The sequence below is a fragment of the Merops nubicus genome, unplaced genomic scaffold (genome assembly GCF_000691845.1).
Source record: "Merops nubicus isolate BGI_N331 unplaced genomic scaffold, ASM69184v1 scaffold6325, whole genome shotgun sequence".
Lineage (NCBI taxonomy): Eukaryota > Metazoa > Chordata > Aves > Coraciiformes > Meropidae > Merops > Merops nubicus.
In genome coordinates this window covers 29,491-54,019 of record NW_008610161.1, presented here as the reverse complement: position 1 = coordinate 54,019, position 24,529 = coordinate 29,491, and the positions used below count along the sequence as shown (strand labels likewise).

The 24,529-nt window shown below is 39.7% G+C and overlaps 1 protein-coding gene across 1 annotated transcript in view; it reads right to left on the bottom strand.

Annotated features, from left to right (window-relative positions):
* The window catches only part of LOC103773433 (doublecortin domain-containing protein 2-like), a gene marked incomplete at its 5' end in the record, with an annotated part of 56,996 nt that overhangs the window by 2,980 nt on the left and 29,487 nt on the right, over window positions 1–24,529 (bottom strand). The window contains 1 exon segment of the mRNA XM_008940801.1: window positions 10,018–10,118. Coding sequence (XP_008939049.1) covers window positions 10,018–10,118 — 101 coding nt within the window.

The window sequence follows — 24,529 nt, the reverse complement described above, 5'->3', positions numbered from 1 at the left end:
ACATGGTTGCCTGACCAGATGAATAATGGCTCCATAAGTTATTTTCAAAGTACAGTAGTCTCTCTGTGTTTTTTACTCAAGTTTTCCTGACTCACTTTGATCTGGTAGCTTCAAACTGGCCTCACTACCACTCAAATAAAAATTAAACAAGTCAAGTCTCCACAGACACCTTCAAAGAAAGTACCATCCAAAGCAGACTTGAGCCAGCTTTGGTTGCCTCCCACACATACAGATAGGAAAGAGTCTATAGATCCATAAATCCTCAGAAGTTACCTGCTAGTCTGACATGTGACCTACTAATTTGTTTTCAGTCTGCTAAAGCAATTCACAACTGTGGATTCTGACCAAAAAGAGGGGAGGGTGGGACAAATTAAATGCACCAGACACTGTCAGCTAAAAGTGGGTTTGGTTTTGCTTCAGGACACCTCCTTGCTATGACATTACAAACACCAGATGAAGAGAGAGTAAGAAAAGGATACAAGTAAACCCAGGCTTTCCCAGTTAACTATGGAAGTCATCCAAGATATTATTATTTCCAGCTTTTTGTTACTGCCTGATGGTGGATACAATCAGAAGAGAGTATCTGCCCTTGTCTGAACTGCTTTAGCATGGTGGCTTATTTTGGACTGGAGAAGAAGGTGGGCAGGTTTTATGACATAGTGTAAACATTTGTATCCTAATGCATGTGCTTTTACTGGTTTCACTGTTGTGGAAGCAGGTGTTGGTGTAGAAGCACAATGGACACTTAAAGGACAATAACTTCCTAAGAGGCTACACTAGCTAGACTCATTAGTCCATACTTGTCTAAAATAGCTGTGGATGCAAATTTTTATAGAGTTAAAACTCAGCAACATAGACATAAACACAGAATTATTGAACTATACCCAGAAACTCACTGGAAGCTCACAGGGAACTGGTATGAAATAACATTCAAACTTCAACTAATTTAACTTGACCAGTCAAGCTAAATTGCCTGAAAAATAATAGCACAAAACAAGATCAGTAGAACAAATCCCATCTGTGCAAGTATAATGGTTTTATACTAACTCCAAATTTCAAGACATCTGAGCATATTACTACAGCACACAAATATAAAAAGTCATGTTTACAGCCAGTAACTGGAAAGCAAAATGCATTCCATCTCCTTTCAAGCTGTACTACATTAGAATAGACATCTCAAACAAGTTAAAACCAACACTGGCCCAGAGGAAAGAGCCTTCTGCAAGGATCTAAAAGGCAGCACAGTTCCCTCCACGCAGGTAGGCTTTGAAATGTGACTACAACCAGAGCTGGTGCATTTCAGAATGCACAGCAAACTAAGGCAGAACTATAGGGAACTGAAGCCAAAAAATCACTCACTGAATCATACATTACTCTTTATATAAAAAGTATGATACTTTCTACTGAGATCTTATTGATCTGCAAGCCATGTATAAATTAGCATTCTTTATTTTAAGTACACCTTCTTCATCAAGAGATATACTCAGCAAGTTAGATTTTTTTATATTTATGGAAAGAGAATGTTTGTGTGTATATATGCATGCAGAGAGGAAAATAGAAAAAGGGAGAAAACCAGGTTTTTATGGTCCAGAGCCTGTAAGTGCTGCTCATGCTTAACTTCACCTTCTGGAACAGTCCCAGTGACTTTGGTGAACCTGAAACAGTGAGCTAAAGCCTACATTAAAGTGCTTGCTGAGTCAGGGTATAATTCAAAGTCCCCTGGAGTCAATGGGAACCTTTTCACTGAATTCGACACACTCCAGCCATCCCTCCACCTACAACTGTACAAAAGGCCTATTATGTATACACCAAAACTGCTGCAAACTTTGTTCTTTCAGTCAGAATAAATCAGGATGGGTGTACTGAAAGCAGAACAGTTATGCTGATTCAGACCTACATGTCATTGCAGAAATTAGCAGACTCAGTTCTAGAAGTCAGCAGTGATCTTGCAGACATATGGAAAAGCAGTGCTATTTCTCATCTTAGTTTTTAGCTTTTCATCAGTAATCTTTTAAATAAACATTGTTGCCAGTAAGATCTCCCTACGTGGAATACATTGGCTGAACACCCAAGGCAGATGTGGGACTCTGCTGCTCCTCTTTGCACCCCAGAAGCCAGAGTTCAGCTTTCAGCCAGAGTGCTGGCTCACAGGGAGCTCTACAAGTGCATTACATTTGGGACTCCTGTAAAAGCTCAGAGCATCTCAAATCCAGAGAACCAGCTATATCTCCAGGCTTGAGTGACAGAGGTCTATCACCACTTTGCAACACAACTACATGAGCATGAACATCAAATATTAAAACAAATATGAGAGATTCCAGAATCATGGAATCATAGAATGCTTTAGGCTGGAAGGGACCTCTGGAGGTCATCTGGTCCAATCTCCCTACACAAGTAGGAATTTTTCTACCTAGGTCAGGTTGCCCAGGGCCCTACCAAGCCTGACCTTGAAAGACTCCAGGGTTGGGGCCTCCACTACCTCTCTGGACAGTCTATTCCAATGATCTATTACTCTTATATTAAAGAATTTTTTTCTTTATATATCATAACAGAGAATGTAGGGGACCTCAAAAACTCCTGCTGGAAGCACCCAGCCAGTTTCGGCCCAGGGTAACTGAACATGTATACTGCAACAAACCACAGAGTAAGTATTCCTGTGTTACTTCAGTCCTGTGTCCATGTGACAAAAATCAACAGCACGACTCGAACCTGACAGTAATAAATTCAGGACTGGAGATGCATAAGGTGATTACCTTCCAACAACTTCTAGGATAGACTTTTCTGGTGACTGTGATAGATTATCTTTGTTCCTCCTACAGTCAGAACTATTCATAGTAAGGTTTGTAATTTTGCCTTTTGTATGGCTGCAAGAAAATAGGAGGTAACCTTCTATCTTGTATTGCTGGCTGCATCTTTTAAGTGATGATGATGCTCTTGCAGTTTCTTAGTTGAAAGTACAGTAGTTAAAGTAACTAGTGTTCAAACAATACCTTTGTGAATGTGAGCACAATTCTTTGCTCAGCATGGACTAGCAATAAAAAGACTCACTGACCAGAGATTTGCACTCTGGAAGGCATATTCAGCCAAAGGCACGCAGAACAACTGAAGGAGTTCTCAATTTCATGCTGGAAACGTGGACCCAGCTTGCCTTCTGGAAACCTGATTTACTAGCAGGTGGATGAGGAACAGAGTGAATTTCACTTTGCATTCAAGAAGTATGATTGCTTGATGGTATTTTTAATCTCAGCAAATCCAGGGTGTTTAAAAAAGGAAGATGTATTCCAATTACACTCATCATGCTATCACTCATTAAGAGCTACATTATCAAGTGCCATCATCATTCAAAAGCAGTAAGTCAGGAAATCTTCAGGCATTGAAGGATTTGGCTTCTTTTCCTCTAGGGATGCTAATGTAATCTCTCAGAAGGTTTGTACATGACTGGTACTAAATATTGAAAAGTGCAGTATCACAAATCATTTAAGGCAGAAATTATTTTGTACCATTAATGCAAAACATATTTTTGCTTTATTGAAGCCATTTGGAAATGTTTACTTGGCCACAACAGACAAAATAATGAGGTAGACAACAGAAATCTTAACGGGCACAAATACTGGCACGGACACATCTCACAAATGCATCACCAGGAACACCCAACTTGGATGGCACCAAACCTCCCCAGAACTGAGCCACCCCTGCTCCTACCCAGACAGGAATGTTTTGTGGCAGCACTGCACAGATTCCAACAGCAAAACATTTTGTTCCTGAACCAGACAGGGTTGCTAAGTGACAGCAGCCCTCTTCTCTTCCACATCATTTACAAAACTCAGGCTCTTAAAAACAAGCAAATGAATAAATGAACGGTTAAGGGTTCACCAGTCTTACACTTCCCACATGCTGTTGTTTCTGAAGGAAAAAAAAAGGTCTTTATCACCACAACATTTATATTCCAATCTTTTTGAGTTGGATGCTTTTGGGGTTTATTTATTTACTTTAGAACAGATGCGGCCCCTGAGTTCACAGGTCTGATTTTTTGTAAATCACAGCACCCAGGAGTCTAAAAGGGACTTAAGGAAACGATGTATCTTGAAGCATAGGAAAACAAAACCAGCTTTTCAAACTCCATTTCTCAGTTTCATTGTGCGATGCATAATACTTTAATCACAATGACAGCCATGACAAAGAAGAAAACATGAATCAAATCTGTACTCTTCTAAGAGGTACCTAAGTCAACACTTCTCTCCATCTATTTCACACTGACAATCGTGTCTAGTTGTTCCATAACATTTTCCATGTGAACACTAAAATTTGCCCAACCTTCACACCCTACAGTACAGTTGATGTGTTGAGCATCTCTGCAGACCATGAGATGATTGATAAGTGTTTGAAAAGAAGCCCTCCTGATGCTGCAAAAACACAGCTGGTTTGTTTTGTTTTGTTTTTTTTCCACAGAAACAGACTCTTCTACAGTGAATGAAAAACACCTTAGAAGATATGAAACTTGAGAAATTGTTTGTTCTAGGGTTGCCAGATTTTTTTCAAGACAGGTGCAGAGAGGGAGAGGAAACTTTCTTTCAGAGTGGTAGCAACACTAGTTTTACAACAGAATTGCATTTGCAGGCTTCACTTATAAGGAGTGAAAGCCCTTCAGTGGTTGCCCATAAAGGCCTTCAAAGAAAAGATCAGATCTTGCTACAGCTTCAGAAATCACAGTCAACCATTGCAGAAACTGAGGGAAGATGTCTTCTCATTCTGAGCTACAAGGAACCAACCAGAATAAGTTTCCCTATCTCACACAGAGAAGCAATAAAAAACTATTAAGTGTAAATCAGTGGAGCTGAAAGAAGAATATGAAGGGGGAAATGTTATCTGCTGGCTTGTCAGCACTCAAAATCCAGAAGGCTTAACTTACAGATGTATCATTTGCAGTGAAATTTGAGCATTAGAAGTTCTGCATGTATTCCTTCCAAATGTCACTCTGAAATCCTTACTGATGTAGTGTAAAATCTTTCCTCATGAAAAGTTCTAGGCTTTTTAATCAAGCAATGTCTCTTCAAGCAGTCAGCCTGTTTTAATATTGAATCAATGTTAACTTTAACATTTTGCCTTCAGCAATAGGGAAGATAAACATTTTATTCTGTTCACTAAGGTGAATCTTGGGCCTCTAAAGTAAAATGTATACTCCATAATGAAAACTGCAAATGAAAGGTACACATTTTCTGCTACTGTTGATACACTCTAGCTATAGAGAGAGCACCTAGGGGAGCTACACAATCTCACATCACACCACAGCCCAGGACATGGGGAATAATGAGTGGCATCAGGACTGCATTAATCAGTGGACATGTCCATAATAATGGAAAGCAAATGGCTAGTGAAAGAACCACAAGTGTGGACAATGACAAAAAAAAAAAAAAAAAAAAATCAGTGCTCATTCAACAAATTCATGAACCAATAATTTTTACAAATAAATACAGAAAGAGGGAAATGGGGATGATGTGTCTGGAGGGAAGAAAAAAACCAACAGATTCATTCTCTATCACTTACATCTTAATAGCCAGTATCATATACCCCATGGCAAAGCAGGCTAGCACAACATGCTTGAATTCCTTGTAGGAGTCATGCACTGGACAGCTTCATATCCCATAACTCTTATGCTTACCCCACCTCCCAAGGGCTCAGCATGGGAGAAGAATACTCATGCCTAAGAAAATGGATAAACCAATGCAAACATGCATCATTATTTCAATACTATTATTACCAACTGCTGCTTTGGTATTTTGTAACATATAAAATTAAAGAAGAAGTAATAGTTTGCTCTCAAAGTGTCACAAGTTAGAAAATTCTCTATCTCAAAGAGTTATTCTGAATATGTTTACATTATCAGCAAACTCAAAGTAACACACAATTACCATCTTAAATAAGAAACTTGTATTGTTTTCCTGCCTCCCTCCCAAGAACTGCAATAAAACCACCTTGTTCCCTTACTATTTGCACAACTGATTTCATAGTCTGTCATCAGTTCTTACAGATGTTGACACAGTGATGTAAACAAACAACCTGGAGTAAGTCTGCATGTCAAAAGAAGAAACTATCCTTTTGTATTTGCAACCTCAAGTCTTGGTACAGAATATAGAACAGATGGGTCTGGTTTGGTTTTAAGCAAAACACTGATTTTTCCTCCTTGATGTTCAATTACAACTGTCAGCTAGTCTGCAGTGAAGCAAATCCTGCTCCTTTCTGTGTTCTCAGCTGGCAGACAGTGTTTTACCGAATAGGACATAAGCGGGTGTCTAGCCAGTATCACACTAGGTTTAGTTAATGGCTAATCTGGGATTTGCTCAACTGTTTACTTCAAATGGCAAGGCAGAGGTGCATAAAAACAAAAAAAAACCCTAAGCTTTATCTTCACTACCTCATTTATGTGTCTGATGGAAATGATAGCATATCAGAAGTGTCAGCATTCTAGTGAAAGCTGGCATGTAAACTTTTATGCATTATGCAAGATAACCAGGCCCTGGCTGGCTGTCCTTTTCCATATTTCTAGCAATAACAGAAACTGCAGTTCAGATAAGAAAAAGTTATAAAGCTTTATGTCACAGCATTTAAAATGTTTTCAAATGGCCATTAATAAGAAACTGAACACGTAAAGTGCTGAATGCTCCCAAGGTCTGAGTAACCTCCATTATCTGGGAATAAAAAGAACTCAGTGCTACACAGAAGGACCTGACTTCTTGCCAGATTACCTAGGAAACTATACACAAAGTTTTAAAATGATAAACCAACCATGGCTTGAGTTTCAGTAATTTTTGGTGCTTTGTTTGGCTTTCCTGAAAAGATGAAAGTCAGATTATTAATAGTGCACGTGACTGATCTTTGAAATCTCTTCCCCCTCACACACACCTGCTCCCAATTCCTTCTCCAGGTAGCAAAATCTGTTGGTAGAAACTGAAAAATATTTCCATCTGAGGATGATGCATGGGCCTTGGTACATGAGCTTAGAGGTATCAAGCAAGTTCCTAGCATTGCAAGCTTGCCAGCACATCCAACGCTCACTGGCAACCGTGTCAGCAACCGCAGCTATCGCTGCCAAGTAGAGAAGTGCTGGTGAAAAGTTAACTGTCCTCCCCACTGTTGTGGTTTGAGGCTTGGAATGGGGGCGTGACCTTCCAGCAACTGGGAGGACCCCCGATGGGGGTGAACCATTGTATTCCCTCCCCTTCCCACACACACTCTGATAAGAGGCAGGGAGTGGTTTCTAATCTCACTCCTGCCTTGGAGCTCGGAGAGGAAAGTTGTCCTTTCACTCTGTGGGACCCTGGAACCATTTCTGAAGGTTTTGCATATTTTATTTTTTGTACTTTTCCCCAAATCTTTGTATATATTATTTTCCTTACCTCCCTTTTTCGTTTTCTGTTCCTTGTTAAACAATATACTTCATTTTTTTTCCAAAGTGTCTCTCTCTCTCTCAGGGGGGGGAGAGGCGAGTACATAGTTCTGTTCCGTGTGGGTCCTGCCCTGCACCTCTTTTTACACGGAACCAGGACACCCTCCCTGGCAACAGTCACCACCATCTGGCTGAGGCAGACTGGTGAGACATGGCAGAATGGGCAGAGCTGCTGCCTGAGCTGTAGGACCTCCATGGAGAAGTTAGTAGGCTCTTGGATTTCACATGAACTGCAGTCAGCCTGAAAACTCAGACCTGACAACCCAGTTTACACTGCCCAGTGTTTTATGCTACCCAGAGGGATTCTTTATGCCCCTTCAGAGGCCAGTAAACAGGCTAGTCACTTCTCCACTTGATTACTACAGTGTCAAGGCCAGGGCAGGACACACTTCAGGATGCCACAAGAAGCAAAGACTAAGACTACAGGCGGCACTCTCTTCCCGAGTGTTGGCACAATCAGTACAACCCAACACATCCTAATTATCACAACAACTCATGATGAGAGCAGCAATTAATGGGGCTGATGAGCCCAATTGTGTTTAGCATAGAAATCTCTGAGGCTGGAGCAGGTTTTTGCTGTGAAAAGAGACAGCCGTAGAAGTTCTTGTAACAGGGACCAGGACAGTCATGCTCATGCTCTTGCCTCTTTCAACCACCTGATTCATTCATGTTCAAGAACAACGTCTATAAAATAGCTGGGCAACACTCCTTCCCATTAAAGTGAACAAATCACTGAGAATGACCCTTCTTAGAAACAACAGCCTGATATAAAATGGAAAGATGCAGATGTTTTTCAGATGGCATGGTGCCATTCTTCAAAATGGCTACAGCAGAGACTTCCCATGTGGCTTCTGTAAGTGTACAGATTAGCAAAGCAGGCAGACATTGATAAACAATGCCTACGGTCATAAATAAAACTTCTATTTTCCCCTCAGGCATTTTTTTAAATAGGAACACAGAAGCTGGTTAAGTATGATTTGCCCATAGTAAGTCCATGTTGATTATTACCAATCATAGGCATCACTTTCCATTTCTTGACAAGTTTTGGCTTTCCCAGCTCCACCTCTACAAGCCCAGGCAACGTCACTATACTGCTCCTTAGAAGTCCATCCCTCTTCTACCTACCACACTCTGCCTCTTATAGTATGAGGTCAGGAGTCCTCTGTTCAAACTGGCCTCTTGTTTTCTTGTACATGGGATAGTTCTGCTTTGAGGAAGATGCCCTTAGACATCTGCCTGCTCCTAGGGCAGCCTCACACAGGATCCTGCCCACTAGCTTCCCAAACAAGCCAAAGTCCTCTCTCCTGAATTCCAGGATATTTATTTTGTTATTTGCCATCCCCACTTGCTTCAGGGTCTTAAACCTATCATTTCATGGCCACTGCAACTAAAGCTGCCACTATCACATCCTCAACCAGCTCCTCCTTATGAGCAGCAAATCCAGCAGAGTGCCTCTCCTAATCCTCTATCCCACTATCTACATCAAAAAACTGTCTCACACTCCAGAAATCTCTTGGATTGTTTGTGCTCTACCATGTTGCCATGGGTAATTAAAGTGTATTTACAAACTATTTTTAAGTGCCTCCCTCCCACTTGTTTACAATCTCACATTAAGAACTGTTCCTCAGCACTGAACTGACCACCAGGAAGTCAGAGAAATGCCCAAGGATGCCTTATGTTGTTTGGATTAATTTCAGCCTGAGCAATCTGTGGGCTAAACTGTGATTCCTGATACTGCAGCATGGATCAGAAGTATTATCTTGTGGCCGAGCTGGCTGGCCCCAAGCCATTATCAACAGCCAGCAAAAGCACAGTGCAACATCTTGTGGACTGGACACAAAGTTGAACAAGTTGGCAAATCCCTACAAACACTCAAGATGAAAAAAAGGACTGTCTTGTCAGCATTTCACTAACAGAAAAAAAAAACCAAAAGCTAATTTTTCAGCAAATAATTTAAGCAAGACTACTCTCCACTGAAATAAACTCAACTTACCTATCCCCTGCATTATGTCAGCTCACAGGAGTTTCTTTTAAAAATGAATCAAATATAAAGAGGATGTAATCTTATGTTTAGTTATCAAGACCTATTTATTGCACATAAGTCTTATGATTAAAAACTTGACTAAGTAAAGTACCATGCTGTTCTAACAGAAGAAAGTGCTGGCAAGTTTAATAAAAATCAGATTAATCCATGTCTGTTTGTGGTTCAGGACTGCAGGAATTACTAACTTCATTCTGTGCCATAGTCCCTTTACACTGCTCCAGCAGTATAAAGGAACTGCAATTCAGGTGGATCTATTTGGTAGGTTCTGAAAGTAGGAAGTCCTCCAAGGCCCTATAAAGGCTCTCAGAGCAGTTTCAAAGCTGATGAAACTGATACCTGACACATCAACAGAGAAAGGAAGATTTGCTAAAGCTCCCGTTAAAAAAGCCATATCATTGAGCTGTTACAATCATCCCCAAGGAATTATGTTGTGCACTTGAAAGAAATTGGGGAAAGAAAAACATCACACAGCCTGTGATCCTAAAAAAAAAAAAAAAAAAAAGCCATTTATTTCAACCTTGAGCAATACCTGGTCCAGTGGAACTTCTACACGAGTGTCTTCATCTTCCTGCACTTCAGCTGCTCCCCACATTTCAGACCCCTCTTCTCTGGCTTTGTAAAGATCCTCACCTACAACAGGAAAGACACAGAGTGGAAGGAAGTGAAGTCCAATTGTGACACTGTGTGGCACAACTACTGCACTGCATTCAATATTGTTTCTGAGAGCAGGTTTCTGAGCCAACACACCATTCCTTACACAGTTGGTTAAACGAAGTTTTCAATCTCCCATTATTGCAAATTTGTTTTCCTTTCCTGTTTAATAACAAATACTTACATGCTACATCATTTGGGGAAGGGAAAGGAAAGAGACAAGGGAACAGAAGAGAGAGGGGAAAGGGATGGGGAAGGGGATGGGAAAAGGGAAAGGAAACGGACTGAACAAAATCCTGGATCTGAAGTTCCTGCACTTCTGGACTTCATACATTACAACAACAACAACATATCACTCCTATTTCTACAGTCAATGATAGTACCTTCTAGTAATTACCATTATAATACATCTAGCAAAACTTTCAGGCTCTGAATCAGCAACAAACATGGTTAATTAGGACAGAAATAAAAGATGAACAGGAGCAGCTGGGATTAATGCTACTCTCCCCACCCTTGGGCACATTCAAGTAGACTTATAGGTGAAACTCCGCATCCACATTAAAAAAGCACATACTCACAGCTAAAAAGGTTAATGGTTACAATGATACTCAGTTTTGAAAGTGTTTTACATTGTTAGTTCAAGTAATTTTTTCCCCCCAAGCATAAGTAATAACTAGAGGACTTCAAAGTTTCTAGTATGTCCTTCACTACCAGCTAACTAGAAAAGTGCAGACAGGTGCCTACAGAAAACAAACAATTTCCAAGTGACACACATTCCTTTCTCCCTTCCCATCAAACTGAAAACAGTCTAGAAATTAAAAGCATGGGTTACTCCAAATCATCTCACTCCCTCTCTTCATCTGTCTAGGAAAGAGAGATGGTCCTATGCAGATGTGTTCATAGCCAGCATAATAAGTAACCTCAAGAACAGAGTGTACTGGTTTGAAAACAAACCAGCGAGAGACTCCAAGTCAGAAATACAATTTAATAAGGAAAAAAAAAATAAAAGCAATAATACAAAGGAAAACCACAGACAGAGTCAGAATACAACCTGATACTCTGTAGTTAGGGTGGTGGTAGCAGTCCAGATGAAACAGTGGTCTCGTAGAAAAGATCTGGTAGCTCTTGTCCTCTGGAAATCCAGTGGGTAAGGCCCCCTGTGCTGTCCTGAACCCCAGTTTATATCCAGGTGGGAGCACTTGGCTCCTCCCCCTGGGTGGAGCATCTCACAATGGGTTGATATCAGTCTATGAGTCATGCAGTGGGTCCTTGATGGTCCATTAAACAGAAATAGCTCCTGGGGGGAGCTCTGTATGAGTCATGGGGCGAGGCATGGATGGGCCCATTAACAGGGCGGACTCCTCCTGCAGGGTGGGAAGGCGTTAACATCTCCCCTGACCTTGAACTTCTTTCCTTATCTGTTATAGCCTGGGGTGTGAGGTCTGTCCTGGGCAGCTGCTACCCATGATTTTCTTAACAGCCCATGAGCACTGACATAGAGAGTATAGAATATACAGTTTTGGTTCTACCCACATAAGGATAAACTGGTCCCAGCCCCTGTAACCATGACACAGAGGAAAAAATATTTGTGCTGTTTTGAACTACTTCTTGATTTCTCACAAGAGGACATGAACTTGATGATATTAACTGACCACACAAATTGTTCTACATTGCTGGACACTGTTAGAGAGAGCAGCACTGCACCATTCACAGAACCATCATTGAGGAGGAGGGAAAATAACAGATAAAAAAGCAGGACTTAGAAATCCAGAGTCCACATGCATAAAAAGTTCATTTTCCAGTTACTTTCTCGTCACTTCAAGAGCTAGAGGAGAGATTACCCTGGGAACAAAATTCTGAGGCATACCCTACCACTGCAAATGGCTAACTGGAGGCATGGTGCCTGCTCATCCAGATGATCTTAGAGGTCTGCTGACAGGCCACAGACCCAAGCACCAGAAATGAAAACCATTCTCACAGTTTGAAATGAAGAACCAGAAGTTAGGAAGTCTGTGGAACATCACAGTGATACTCCAGAGTGGGACTGCTGGCTGCATCTTAGGAGGGAGATTTTCTTGTGGACATAGCAGCTTGAGTACCTGAATATTGGTCCCATTGACACCCCCACACACTGCCAAAAGATCTACACTACTCATCCTCTGAAAGTACCATTTTTAGAAATACCAGAGGGTTCTTAGCATCACTGGTTGGATTCTTATCCTTAACACCTGACAAATCTTAAAATAGGTCCCATCCTCATACTTGGCATGGAAATACTAATTTTCATTTCTTAATTTGCAGTTTTGGTGTGGATTACTAAATATAATGCCTCTGTTGTAGTATGTTCCATTCAAATCAACTAAGGACATCTAGTGTTTGTTGGCAGTAGGGTAAATCTTGGACAATTTCCATGTACATATTTCATTGCCCCCTTTGCCATTGCACATGACCCCCTTTGCCAAGATAGATGGGGGTCTATTGTTTTTAGCAATAAACATGGAGTAGCTGTGAGAAGCAACAAAATGCAAGGGAATGGGTGTTACTTGCACTGTTTCAAATAATCAATGCACATTTCCCTTTTTTCTCAACTGCCTCAGGGATGGAAGGTTCTATTTCTCTTACCTGATATTGTCAATGTTGTCTCTCATCACAAACACTCTGTTGAGATCACCACCATATTCTGAGAGGAAAATGTAATCTGTTCCTTGAAAGGCATCGTGATGACTCTCCTAATTCAAGGCTTTCTCTTAAGTACCTAAGAAAACAACCTTGTCCTAGATTCCTTGGCTCACTGAACTATAAAAAGTCAAATCAGTGTTTGATAGAACTGTACTTAATATCACTATCATTCCATTTAAATTCTATAATAACACCTTTGCCTTAAAGATCCCCAAGTCTTTCAACCAAGATGGGGATAATCTGGCCTCAAGAGCTAAAAGGATTTTGGTGCAGAGGTAATTCTCATGAGGTTTTTCTCCCATAGGGCAAAAGAAGTACAAGGGAGATGAATATGTGTTGGCCTTGGAAGGCAAATCCACAAAATTCATCTCAAGAGCTGAGGATTCTTAACTTGAAAGCACCTCTCCTTAGAAAGACAGATCAGCCTCAGGGCTGTGCTGAACAACCCAGCATAAGGAGACAGGCGTGCAGTATTTCCAAAAACCTTAATTATGAAAAGAGGAGAGAAAAAGACAGACAGGGAATAAGACAGTAAGTTTCTGCCTGGGTCAGGCAACCAACTTTCCCATTCAAAATAGCGTACCCAAAAAGCTAGCAGCATTTCAATAAGCAAAACTGAAATCCCCAGGGAATTTCTGGATTCCTTCCAAGCACTTTCCAACAAGCATCTGCACAGAAAGCTGGTCATATATGAAAAATTAGTTGAAAAGAGCTCTGCAGAACTTTTGAGCACCTCTCAAAGATACCACTGCTCATTGCCTTCCCTGGAAAGCACTCTAAAGTGAAATAGAATTCCTGCTCTTCCACAGAGTGGAAGATGCCATAACTAAATGGCAGGCTGCAATGGGAAAGAATAACAACCACAGAAGTCACAAAAAAAACTTCAGTACAGTGTTTTCAGACAGAATGGGAAATGATCTCATTTTCAGAACAGCTATATTCTTTGAAGAAAATAAGTAGTTGAAGAATAGCATATTTCAAATGCATACAACATAAAAGATCATTAGTTGGTTTCTGAAAGGATGGCAGAAAAGATTTGTTCCCACTAAAGGAAAAAAAAATTATCAAAGGAAATAAGAAAACTAACAATAAAAGGGAAGTGAATTATTTACCTCTGCACAAACACAGGAGCATGGAAGACAAATGTCCACAATGTACATACCATTACTAGTCAGGGAAGAGAGAAAAACACTTGGGTCTGAAATGTGCCAAAACAGGTGAACAAAGAAAATGACACTAACAGGAAAAGTTGTAACACTTCAGCAAATAAAAAAAGTCCAAAGAAAATGGCAAGGAATGAAATTAGTCTTATGTTAAGAGACATACTCTTGTCTTCTGGCACCAAAAATGAAAAGAAATACAGAAATTGTAAAATAATTTAAAAAAAAAAAAAAAAAAAAAAAAAAAACAAAACCCCAAACTTGACTAAATGGAGCATTAAGAAAACAGATTAAAAACTAAACATTATTAATGGTGCTACTCTGTATTTACCCTTCTGGTATAGGAGTTTACAAATATCTGAAGGAGGGCAGCTGAGTGAAAGACCAACATATTGTTTATATGATTCTATGTCAAGATCTTGTCAGCAGGATTTTGCAGACCACATTAATCACTACCAACAGTGCTGTGAGTTACTCAGCACCTCCCAGGCAAATGTGTTAGGCTGGGTAAGTTTGTATTATGTTTTATAGGTAGTATTTCAGAAATGCTTTTTGGGTTAGGAAAATATAAAAAAAAAAGCACCAAAATTCTTATTGGTGCAATACTTCACATCTCTGTTGCTGAATCATTGTTTTCTACACGTCTCTATGGGAGAAAAGAAAACAGAAGACATTTTAGAAAATACTATAAACTACATGAAAAAGAAATTTGGCAAGTCTTCATCCTATATTGTTATAGGCTTGTATTGCAATCTCTACTGAAATTAGAAATAAGTAGTGTATCTCAATAAAAAGTGAATTTCTAACACTTCCTTCAGATGGAACATTTCTGCCTATCCCAAATGGTTTGTAAAATATTGTAGATTAAACATGCTCCTCATGTAAGAACTAGTTCTGACTTTCTGTACCTCAAACTAACTGAGAATTTGCCACAGCCAGGGTCATGGCAACACTGGGGCAGAAATACTCTAGAAGGGGGTAAGAGAGGAAGGTATGTCCAAGCCTTACAGTCAAGCTGTGGCATACTCTACCCATTTGCTCCAGGTTGAGTAGAGCACAATGGCAGAAAGGGATCCAAGGACACTCTGAGCTCCAAAATGCCTCCCTACAGCTTTGCTGACAAGTTTAAATTAGAGGATTTATTTCTGTTAGGTTCTCGGTTCTCCATGCCACAGTAAGTGCTGCTCCTGTCAACAGGCCAAGCAAAATATTACTGAGAATCTCCTGATCTTCTGCAAGGATAATTTTCCATGGTGTACAGACAACTAGAGACCAGAATTTTTCAGATTTTTTGAGTCACTGTATGAAAACAGGCTGTGTTGAGCTAAAAATCACCAAGGTTTTTTTATACCCTATACATTGAGGATTGAGGTAACCTAAACAAATAACTCCCATTATTTATTTTATGTTAAAGCAGGATCACATTCAGTAATTCAGACAAGAAGAGGAAAGAACCTGCAGAAGGGCAAAGAACAGGCCACAAGGGAAAAGGCATTCAAGACGAGCAGCCAGCTCGTCTGGAGAGGGGCTATATGCAGAGGTTGGAGGATATGGACACAGAGGGAGATGAGGAGGACACAGTGATGTTAGAAGGAATGTGTGGAATGAGGAACTGTACAAGAGCAAGTAGAAAGATGAGGAAATATGGCTGGAAATTAAGGGAAGAAATGGGGTCCTGGGAAGAAATTGGGTCCTGCACACTGACAGGAAGGCAGAAAAATGGGTTACGTGCAGCAGAAAAGTGGAAGCTTGAAAAAATGAAAGGGAAAGAAAGAACAAGTCAGAAGGTACCCATGATAATTTAAGATTCTTGAAGGAAGATCCTTTACTAGCACCTGTCCTGCAATTGAATTTCTATGTTCACACATAACTATTTGTGACAGAGGTACAGCAAAAAGCAACTGGGAAACTACTCATTGATGCAAAGGAAGTATTTTTCTTGATATTCCTGAAACAAACAATATTTAGTAAGACTCTGGATAGTGGCTTTACAGTCTGGGGAAAGAATTCTTGCAGCACTTTTTGACTTCAGGATGAAGGCATGAATGAAAACAACAGCAAGTGTTTTCCTATGGAGTTTCTTCAAGAGCTGTTCTCTATCTCACCTCTTCTCCAGCTTCATAATCCCACAGAGAGAAAGACTGATGAGATCTCAAGAGGATCCAGACTGCTTCTAGCTCTCAATTCCCCAAAGCCTTGTGAGGGTTGCCAGAAAAGAGACTGCTTGGAGCCTAACAGCTCTACTGAAGAGAGGTTGCTAGTGTCCCAAAGAGCAGGAAACCAACTCAACTTGTCCTTAATAAAGTGAAATGATGCAGGTGTTGAAACACTCACAGTTCTTCATGGCTAATCTCCAGAGCTAGCAGCAATGGAGTCACACAAATAGTAAGAACATGAGCAATTAATGGCTTTTATATAAGCTCCTTTCCTAACCAGCATTAATTATAAAACATTTATTGTAGCACCAATTAAGACATCATACACTCATTAATGCATTTCAAATTTTACACTCACTGAAGTTTAGCACTAGGGATAAAAAAATTCCTTTTAATAATAGCCTGTCCTGAATATTTTATGGAAATCAGAGGCATTTACTAACTGCAAGCTCTGTATGTAAGCAAGGAAGTTAATGTGACAACAACAACAAAAAAATTAATGTGACTTACCACAGAGGCTGCCTCATAAAAATGTTATGTCAAATTAAAAACAAAATGTAAAAAATCTGTGGCTCATTAAATTTTATAGATTGCTAAGAAGAGTAGGGAGAATGTGTACATTTATGCCTGTCTGCAACGTGGCTTTCATTTCTGGGTGTTTTTGGGTTGTTTCATTTTTAATTTCAAAATATCACTGTTGTACAAAGGCCCATTTCAAAAAAAAAAAAAAAAAAAAAAGCCACTTCCTTGGTGACAAGTTTGCATGTGTGTGCATGCCTTTGACTCCTGCCATCAAAAAGTAATGGAAACTGGCAAGAAGAAACTGGTATCAATATACATCTGAAACTGCTGGGAATAGTAAAAAATACATATTTTTCTTTATCTGAGAGTATTGTAGCTCAAGCTTCTAAGTCATTAGTTCCTCTCATTAGAAAATACTTAATTTCTAGTAGATTTCACACCATTATAGATTGCTGACATCTGCATACTTCAACAGGGACTGCAAGAGGTGAATTTTTTTTCTTCCTTCTCCTTACTTAGGTCACTCACCGCATTTACTCTCCATGTTTCTAAGCATCTAATTTATTCCTTTATTTAAATAACAGATCATTAAGACCATTTGCATTCTGAAGTTAATAAAGCAGCTCCTGTTCAACCAGATATTTTTTAATTCCGTTCCTGTTCCAAAACTCATCCTTCTCTTGGATACAGCTGGGTCCTGAGGGCTAAAGTGTCACAGAGCAAATGCAAAAGCCCTGAATTGTCTGTCCTGGTCCAATCATTCCAAACTAAGCATCAGGAAGCCTATACTCCATCCTGCAGCAAGTTAAGCAACATGGCTTTCCTGCCCCAAGTTTTGCTTGCTTTATGTTTTGCAATGTATTCATTTTATTAAAAGTAAACCCAAAGAATCTCACTCATCACGTGCTTGAAGAAAGAGGCTGCAAGGTTTAGCATCATCCTAGTTCCCCACTGGCATTAGTATATCTTGGCTTCCATGATTCAGCACTGTAACAATACAAACTAACAGCAAAAAGGGTTCTCATTTTTGGCTACAGATTGCGATTTTATCTCCTACCATGTGAGGGATAAACCTTCAGGTCCTGTAGAATCCCTGCAAACATGAAACGAGGTCATGTCTCTTTCTCCAGCACAGATTTTGCCTGCTCTGACAGCACAGCAGTGGTATAGTCTATGTTTTAACTAAAGAGGTTTTTAATCCAGAAGCTGTTTGCAGGAAAACATGGACAACAACAGCTTTAGCTCACAATGCAGAGCTGACACCCAGCAGTCCAGGTTTATATTCTTTGGCAAGTTCCTAATTTCATTTATAAGCAATTCAGAGCAGGGTAGCAGGGGTGGATGCCATACCCAATGTTCTGTGCAGCTTTCCCTTTAATTAAGGGTTAGCCTTTTTCTTCCTTCTTTTACCCAGCAACAAACCCAGGAAACTGAAATGGTTGCTAACTTCTAAAACCTTGCAATAGTCAAAACTAGATCTGAAAAACCGTGGAGTGGCTCAGCCCACGTCCACTGTAGTACTTTTCTAAATCAGAGCACTAATTCAAACTTCACATTCTGTTGTCTCCAGAACTCGTGTAACAGTTTGTGTGGGGGGTTACTCTGCAAACTATGCAACCACAATTAAACTACTGTATTTGAATGGAATAGGCTCTAAAGTGAGAGTGCTCCCTTACAAGAATGTTCTACTATGCTTCTGAATTTCCTTTCCTTTCAACTTCCTACAGTATACTCTTTACAGAACGTGGTGCAAACCAAAAAAATATGTAGGTTTGCTCTTTGGTTGGATTTTTTTAACCTTAAACCAAGACGCTGATATTTAAATGTACCCTTGGTGTCACTTTCATAAGCACAAATTCTGCTGACCAAACTGCACTAGTCTCTAAACCTCACGTTTCTACTTGCAATGACTGTTACATATAATGCATTCAATATTACTTAGGTTTCTACCAGTGCAATGAGAGTTCAGTTATAACATTAATAGCAGGATAGGTAACAAAAACCAAAGCACCACCTTAGTCTGCTGGATTTGCTCTAAGAAGTGGTGAATTTAAATCTTGCACAAAGAGCTTTCAACACTAAGAAATTCTTTAATGATCTTGATTTGAGAGGATTATGACATATAATATGAATGGCACACTGGTGAAATTCTCAGTGCATTAAAAAAAAACATTCCAATATATGGCTAGCCCAAGATTAGGTTAAGCTTTAAATACATAATGAGCATAATTCTTCAGATGTTAAATCCCAGGAACAATAATTTTCAAACAGTCTGGCACTCAAAAGAGAAAACTGGCAGGGAAAAGGACAGCAAAGAATAGGGGATATATTTTCTACTCTGAATATTTTCTTTTATCTATTTCTGTACTCTCATTGTGTAGTTTATCAGTTTCAGCCTAAAATAAATTAATCCCACATTAGTGAGAGTCAAATGCAGCCAACTAAAATGCCCAGAGTCTTTTTCACTACCCATCAGGAAAAAATAAAATAAAAATGGTAAGATGGTGATGTGCTTCCCTCACCCAATCCAAAGCCTTTGAATTTGAAGGAATTTTTTAAATAAACCTTCAGAGCAGACAGTGAAGCTATATTGATCAAAACAGTACTTGAGAGCAATCATCATGACTGTCTTCCTCGAGCTGGTTTCCAGTTCTCCATTAAAAATATATCTCCACTTGAGAGTAAGACTCCTTACTCTAAAATGAAACTGAAAATGGCAGTTGAAGACAGGAATTACATACACGATACGTCCAACACTTCAGCATCTGGTCCAGACTAGACTTCTAATTTCACTGTCTGCAAAGAGAATGGGCATCTCCAGATGCATTTGTCTCTCCTTGATGGCTGAAGCCTAGAACCCCTGCCTCTAACTCTCATACAGTGCAAGTAGGCAAGATGCATCTTGTTCTCAAGAAGTTTCCAGGAGCAGCTGGGATCTGAATGTGTACCACAGTCAAGAAACATTTAGGATTTGCTGCACCTTTCTTGTTGCCATGGGGAAACAGGTTGAAAAAAAAACAGACTCTCCAAATAAACAGCCTTTTCTGAACTCCTGTTCCTGCCTTCTGAATGAACTTGGCAAAGGTGAGGCCAAATACACTACAGCTGGGGTCTTTGCAAATAATCCTCTTTTAGTTTTTGCTGCGTAGATTTTGGATGCTAACAGCTTAAGCAGCACTTTGGCTAACAGGCAGATGGACAGCCGATGAGCTGACAAACTGGGTGTGCTCAAGCCTGCTCTTACCTTTCCTCTTCACCCTGCAAGGGATGAAGGATGAAGGATGAAGGGGAAGAGCTTTACACACAGAGCAAGAGCCTGCATTCTGCCCTGTCAGGCTGGGCTGGGTGTTAGTACCAGTCTTTAGTATATGAAGAAGTGCTGAAAACAGCAGGTGAAGAAAACCAGTGCCCTTAGAAAAGGGCATGAAGCCTTCGGCTGCCCCCTGGATCCTAAGACACCATCCTAGCAGTGCACGCTCCTTTCACACCCAAAGGGGAGCATGATGGGTTCTCAGCATGCATGTAAATAAAGCATATAAGCACAGGATAAGCACAAATACGCACACAGCATGTCTGGCTGCCTGTGTAAGACACAGTCATTCCTCTATATTCTGAAACCCAGGGGGTCAGTATCTTTAAGCATTAACTTCAGTGAAGGGTTTTTTTTCTTAAAAATTAAACAATAGTTCTTTAGTTTTTAATAAAATTTGTCCAGAGTTTCCCTGTTGGTTTTCTTTACTTTTAACTGAATTAAAGATTCTTGTTCCACAGTAGTAGCACAGCGTTCACGTTAACTTATGAGGAATATTTAAAATGCAAAGAACTAACATTATTTGTTCTCTTGAGTTCTTGTCACGCTCTCATTATTTTAATAAAAAATACACTGCAATTGCACAGAAAACTACTTTTGCTTTAAAAAGTCATAGCCCATAAATCAACCATCAAAAGTACACATGAGAACTTTAAAGAACATCAGGATATATATTTAATGGATATGTTCTAAAGAATAACTTTGTATTAGTCAAGAAAAAAAGTTATATTTCACACTCACATAATGACTTGGAGCTATAAAGCACTCCAAAAGAAAGCTACAAAGCTATGAATTGTGACTTGAATAAATTCTAAAGAAAACTTCTCAAGCTATGAAGTTACTTTATAGAGATGTCTATTATACAGCTGATGAGGCCTCTTGACAAGTCTACTGTTCAAAAGCACAGCACGTGTCACCCCGTTGTAAAGCTACACATGTAAATGTACACATGGCCAAGTGCAAAATGGGGAGAAAACCAGCCAAAAGAGAATGGCATGGCCTCTCTGCTCCCAGCCTGACTAAAGGAAAAGCCTTGTGATAACCAGGTGGTGAAGGAAGCTAGGAGACCTCTTGTCTCCACCACCTCTGAGCCTATGCAGCAACTCCACACAAGCCTTGGCAAACCAAGTGTTTCCGTAGCTGATCTCTGCCATTCCCCTTATAGCTGATCTCTGCCATTCCCCTTACCCACAGGGAGGAAGTTTCAGAGAGGTGGGAATAGCTTAGGAGGGCTGAACTGCTTCCTGTTACATTCTTCTCCATGCAGATGTTTCACTGAATGCAGAATGTACGTAGGCCCAAGCAATTGCCCAAAGTAGAAGAGAAAGACTAAGACAAGGGCTGAACCCAGACCTCCTGGTGCATCAGTTCCAGACAGAAAGGATTATGTGAGAAAAAAACAACAAATGGCATGGAAAGAAATCAGATGAAGTCAGATAAAATGAATGGAGTGTTACATGGAGCCAACGAAAAGCATCAGAGAATAACTGGAAAAGAAAGTAGTGTGAAGAGCAGAGGAAAGAACAGTGACAGGTAGGGAGGGATGGGAGAGGAAGAGGAAGGGAGTGAAGCAAAGGAGGTGGAGAGTGTGCAGGGTGGCCAGATTGATAAGCAGTGAAAGAGATGTTAGAGTAAGCCTGTCACAGCTGTCATGGGTCCCACAGGACAAATTAAACATAAAGTTTCACGGACACATAAGGTTTTCTTCCATAATCATACCAGGAACAGAGAAACCTGCAGGCATCACTGCTTCTGTCACAAACTTGGAGTTACCTGACAATTTTGCTGCACTTAGAAAATACTCATAGTCCCATTAAGGAATAAATTGACCTATAATTACCTGGTTATCTTCCTTACTTTAATTATAGAAGTATGCTACAAGTACTGCTAAGTAGTAAAGCACATTATATATTTTTCTTCTTTCCACAAAAAGCAGGATCCTGGCTCTGGACTAATCTGATCCCCTCCATTAAGTCTGACTCAGTCTGAGAGTCTTCAGACATTAGCTAGGAACTATTGAAATGCCAATGTTTTAATGAAAAGTCCATTAAAAATATTTCCATCAAAAGAAAAAAGTAAATGCAATAAGCCTCCTATGGAATGAATGGAACACTCACATCACCCTATTAAAACCACAGGATAGTCAAATATTTCTGCAGCCTTTTCATTTGAGCTGTGTGTACATTCTATATTTTAAGCTGAGAAGTTGAACAACATTGTTACATGGTAAATGAAGGAGAGAATAAAGTACAAAGGTGCAATTGGGCATATGTCAACCCATGAACACTGTAGAGATCAGAGGCTTTTACATAGCTTGGCTTATATATTATTTTTAAAATCTGTTTTATCAAGATTACTGACATTAATAGATTCTTCCACTTACTATAGTAATGCAGATACACTCATACGATCAATATATGCTGAATAATTTTTTTTGGTTTAGAATACATCTCTCTGAAAAGATGTATCAGCCACTAGTAATTCATATAGTTAATAATATACTTCTCTGAGGTTTTATCATTAACTTGTTGCTCTGTTCTTGCAACAAAGACTATAAGTTTTGTCATATGAAATATGAAATGGTTTATCCACATTGTTTAATGATGATACTGAGAACACAGTATGTGTGAAAACTGCCATTAAATATTAATTAATAGAACTAAAAATCCTGTGCTTTCCCAATGACTCGTGTGGTGATTTATACATTTCAGGTTTAGGGTGAGAGCTCTTTCTTCAGTGTAAATACATGTAAAGCCCTGAGCTTCCAAATCCACATGTCCATGATTAAATTTAAGCACCCAAGTGAGCCCAACATAGACACAGTTGAGTCTGTGACTGATGGAACAGGTCTCTTCAGAAACAAGCTCTTTTACTTCAAAGCAAGCATGTGCCAGAGTCTCAGTAGAAGAAATGAAACCTAGACTATATGCTTAAAGAGGTTAAGCATGCATATTAGTGTGCTAGGTGGAAAAAAAAAATATAAATACACATTTAAGCACATTCTGAAATTTAGCTGGTTTTGAAAATGGTTCATCTTTACTTCAGACTCCATGTGATCTCCTGCAGAATCTCACACCTCTTCTTGCAAGAACCATTCATATGGAGCACCCTTCACCACTGAGACCTCAAAATTCAGATCTGACAACAGTTACAAAACCTTTAGCTTAGCTGAGTTAACAGAGGAAAGCCATGCTGTGGGTCCCAGGGATCAATTCAAAAGACAAGCCAAATGAAGTTATATAAACAGAGTAACAGATCTTTATGCACTAAATCACATCACAGTATCATCCACCTCTTTAGATACACTTGCAGAAGAAATTGATTCTGCTTACTTGGAAATTTAGAAGGCTATATTTCTTATGATATAGATAAATATATTCACATTTGTGCCCAGATTAACCAAAATTTATGAAATTTATACTCAGTAATATACTCAGACAGCAGCATATTTAGACCCTAGCAGCAAAAATTAGAGACTAACACTATTTAAATAATGGGCCTGAAACAAATGAAGAGCAAAAGAAGAGTATTTTCTACTTCACATCTCTAATCTGCCTTAAAAAGCCTATTGATTTACCAGTGTTATTTATTACTAAATGCATGGTACACTTAATGTCAGTCATCCTAATCCAGAATTCCTTAAATTAATTTCTCTTTATTTTACTCTTCATAAAAACACTTAACAGCTATCGTAAGGGTAAAACAACATCAGAGAACTGAAAAGGCATGAGGAAAAATCTTCTGTGGGAAACCAGACTACCACTGCATTCATTTGGAAACAGAAAGTTATTATTTGGCAGACACTAGAAGAGTGATGAGATGGTTTGCTTTTTGTGCTTGGCAAAAGAAGACAGTTCTCACAGGCTTAGTGTGCTTCTCTTCATAGACAGAGATCCACTGAGAGCAGGGACTGCACCCCACCAGACATCCATTACATGGCTCTCAATTTCTCATCCCATAATGCTGTCTGAATTTAACCCAGAGGCTTCATCTCCCTCAGCAAGTGCCCGCATGGCCAGCTGCCTTCAACAGCTTCTCCTAGCCATGCAAGACTCAGAAAGCATGGAAAAGCTGAAGTGGGAAGCAAGCAGTCACTTCAATAAACTTAGTGGATTTTCAACCATTTCTGTCAGCAGGTGGAGCAGCAATAGTGCTAAATATGGAGAGGTAAATATCTACCAAAGTTAGTCTCTTAGTCACTTCCTGATGAAAGGACACAGAAACTTGTTGCTTCTAGTAGCCTTCCCTCCTCTGGAAAACGGAAGAAAGCAATCTGAAACTCCAATAGCCTAATGCAAGGCTGACAAAGGCAAAGAACTAATTTCTCTCATCTTGGCAAGAGGGGTCCATTTGCTTCCAGGAAACATCTGTAGAAACTTTACTTACAAAAAACGTTCAGGCCAGAAAAAAAATCATATAGGTATAGTGCCATTGTGGCCATTATCTATCAGGAAATATTGTATGGCTTGGCTCTTCTGAATGTAAGAGGTCTGTCTGAGATCTGTTCAGAGCAGTTTAGTACTCTGATCAGGAAACATGTGGATTTTGAGTTCTGTATAAAGA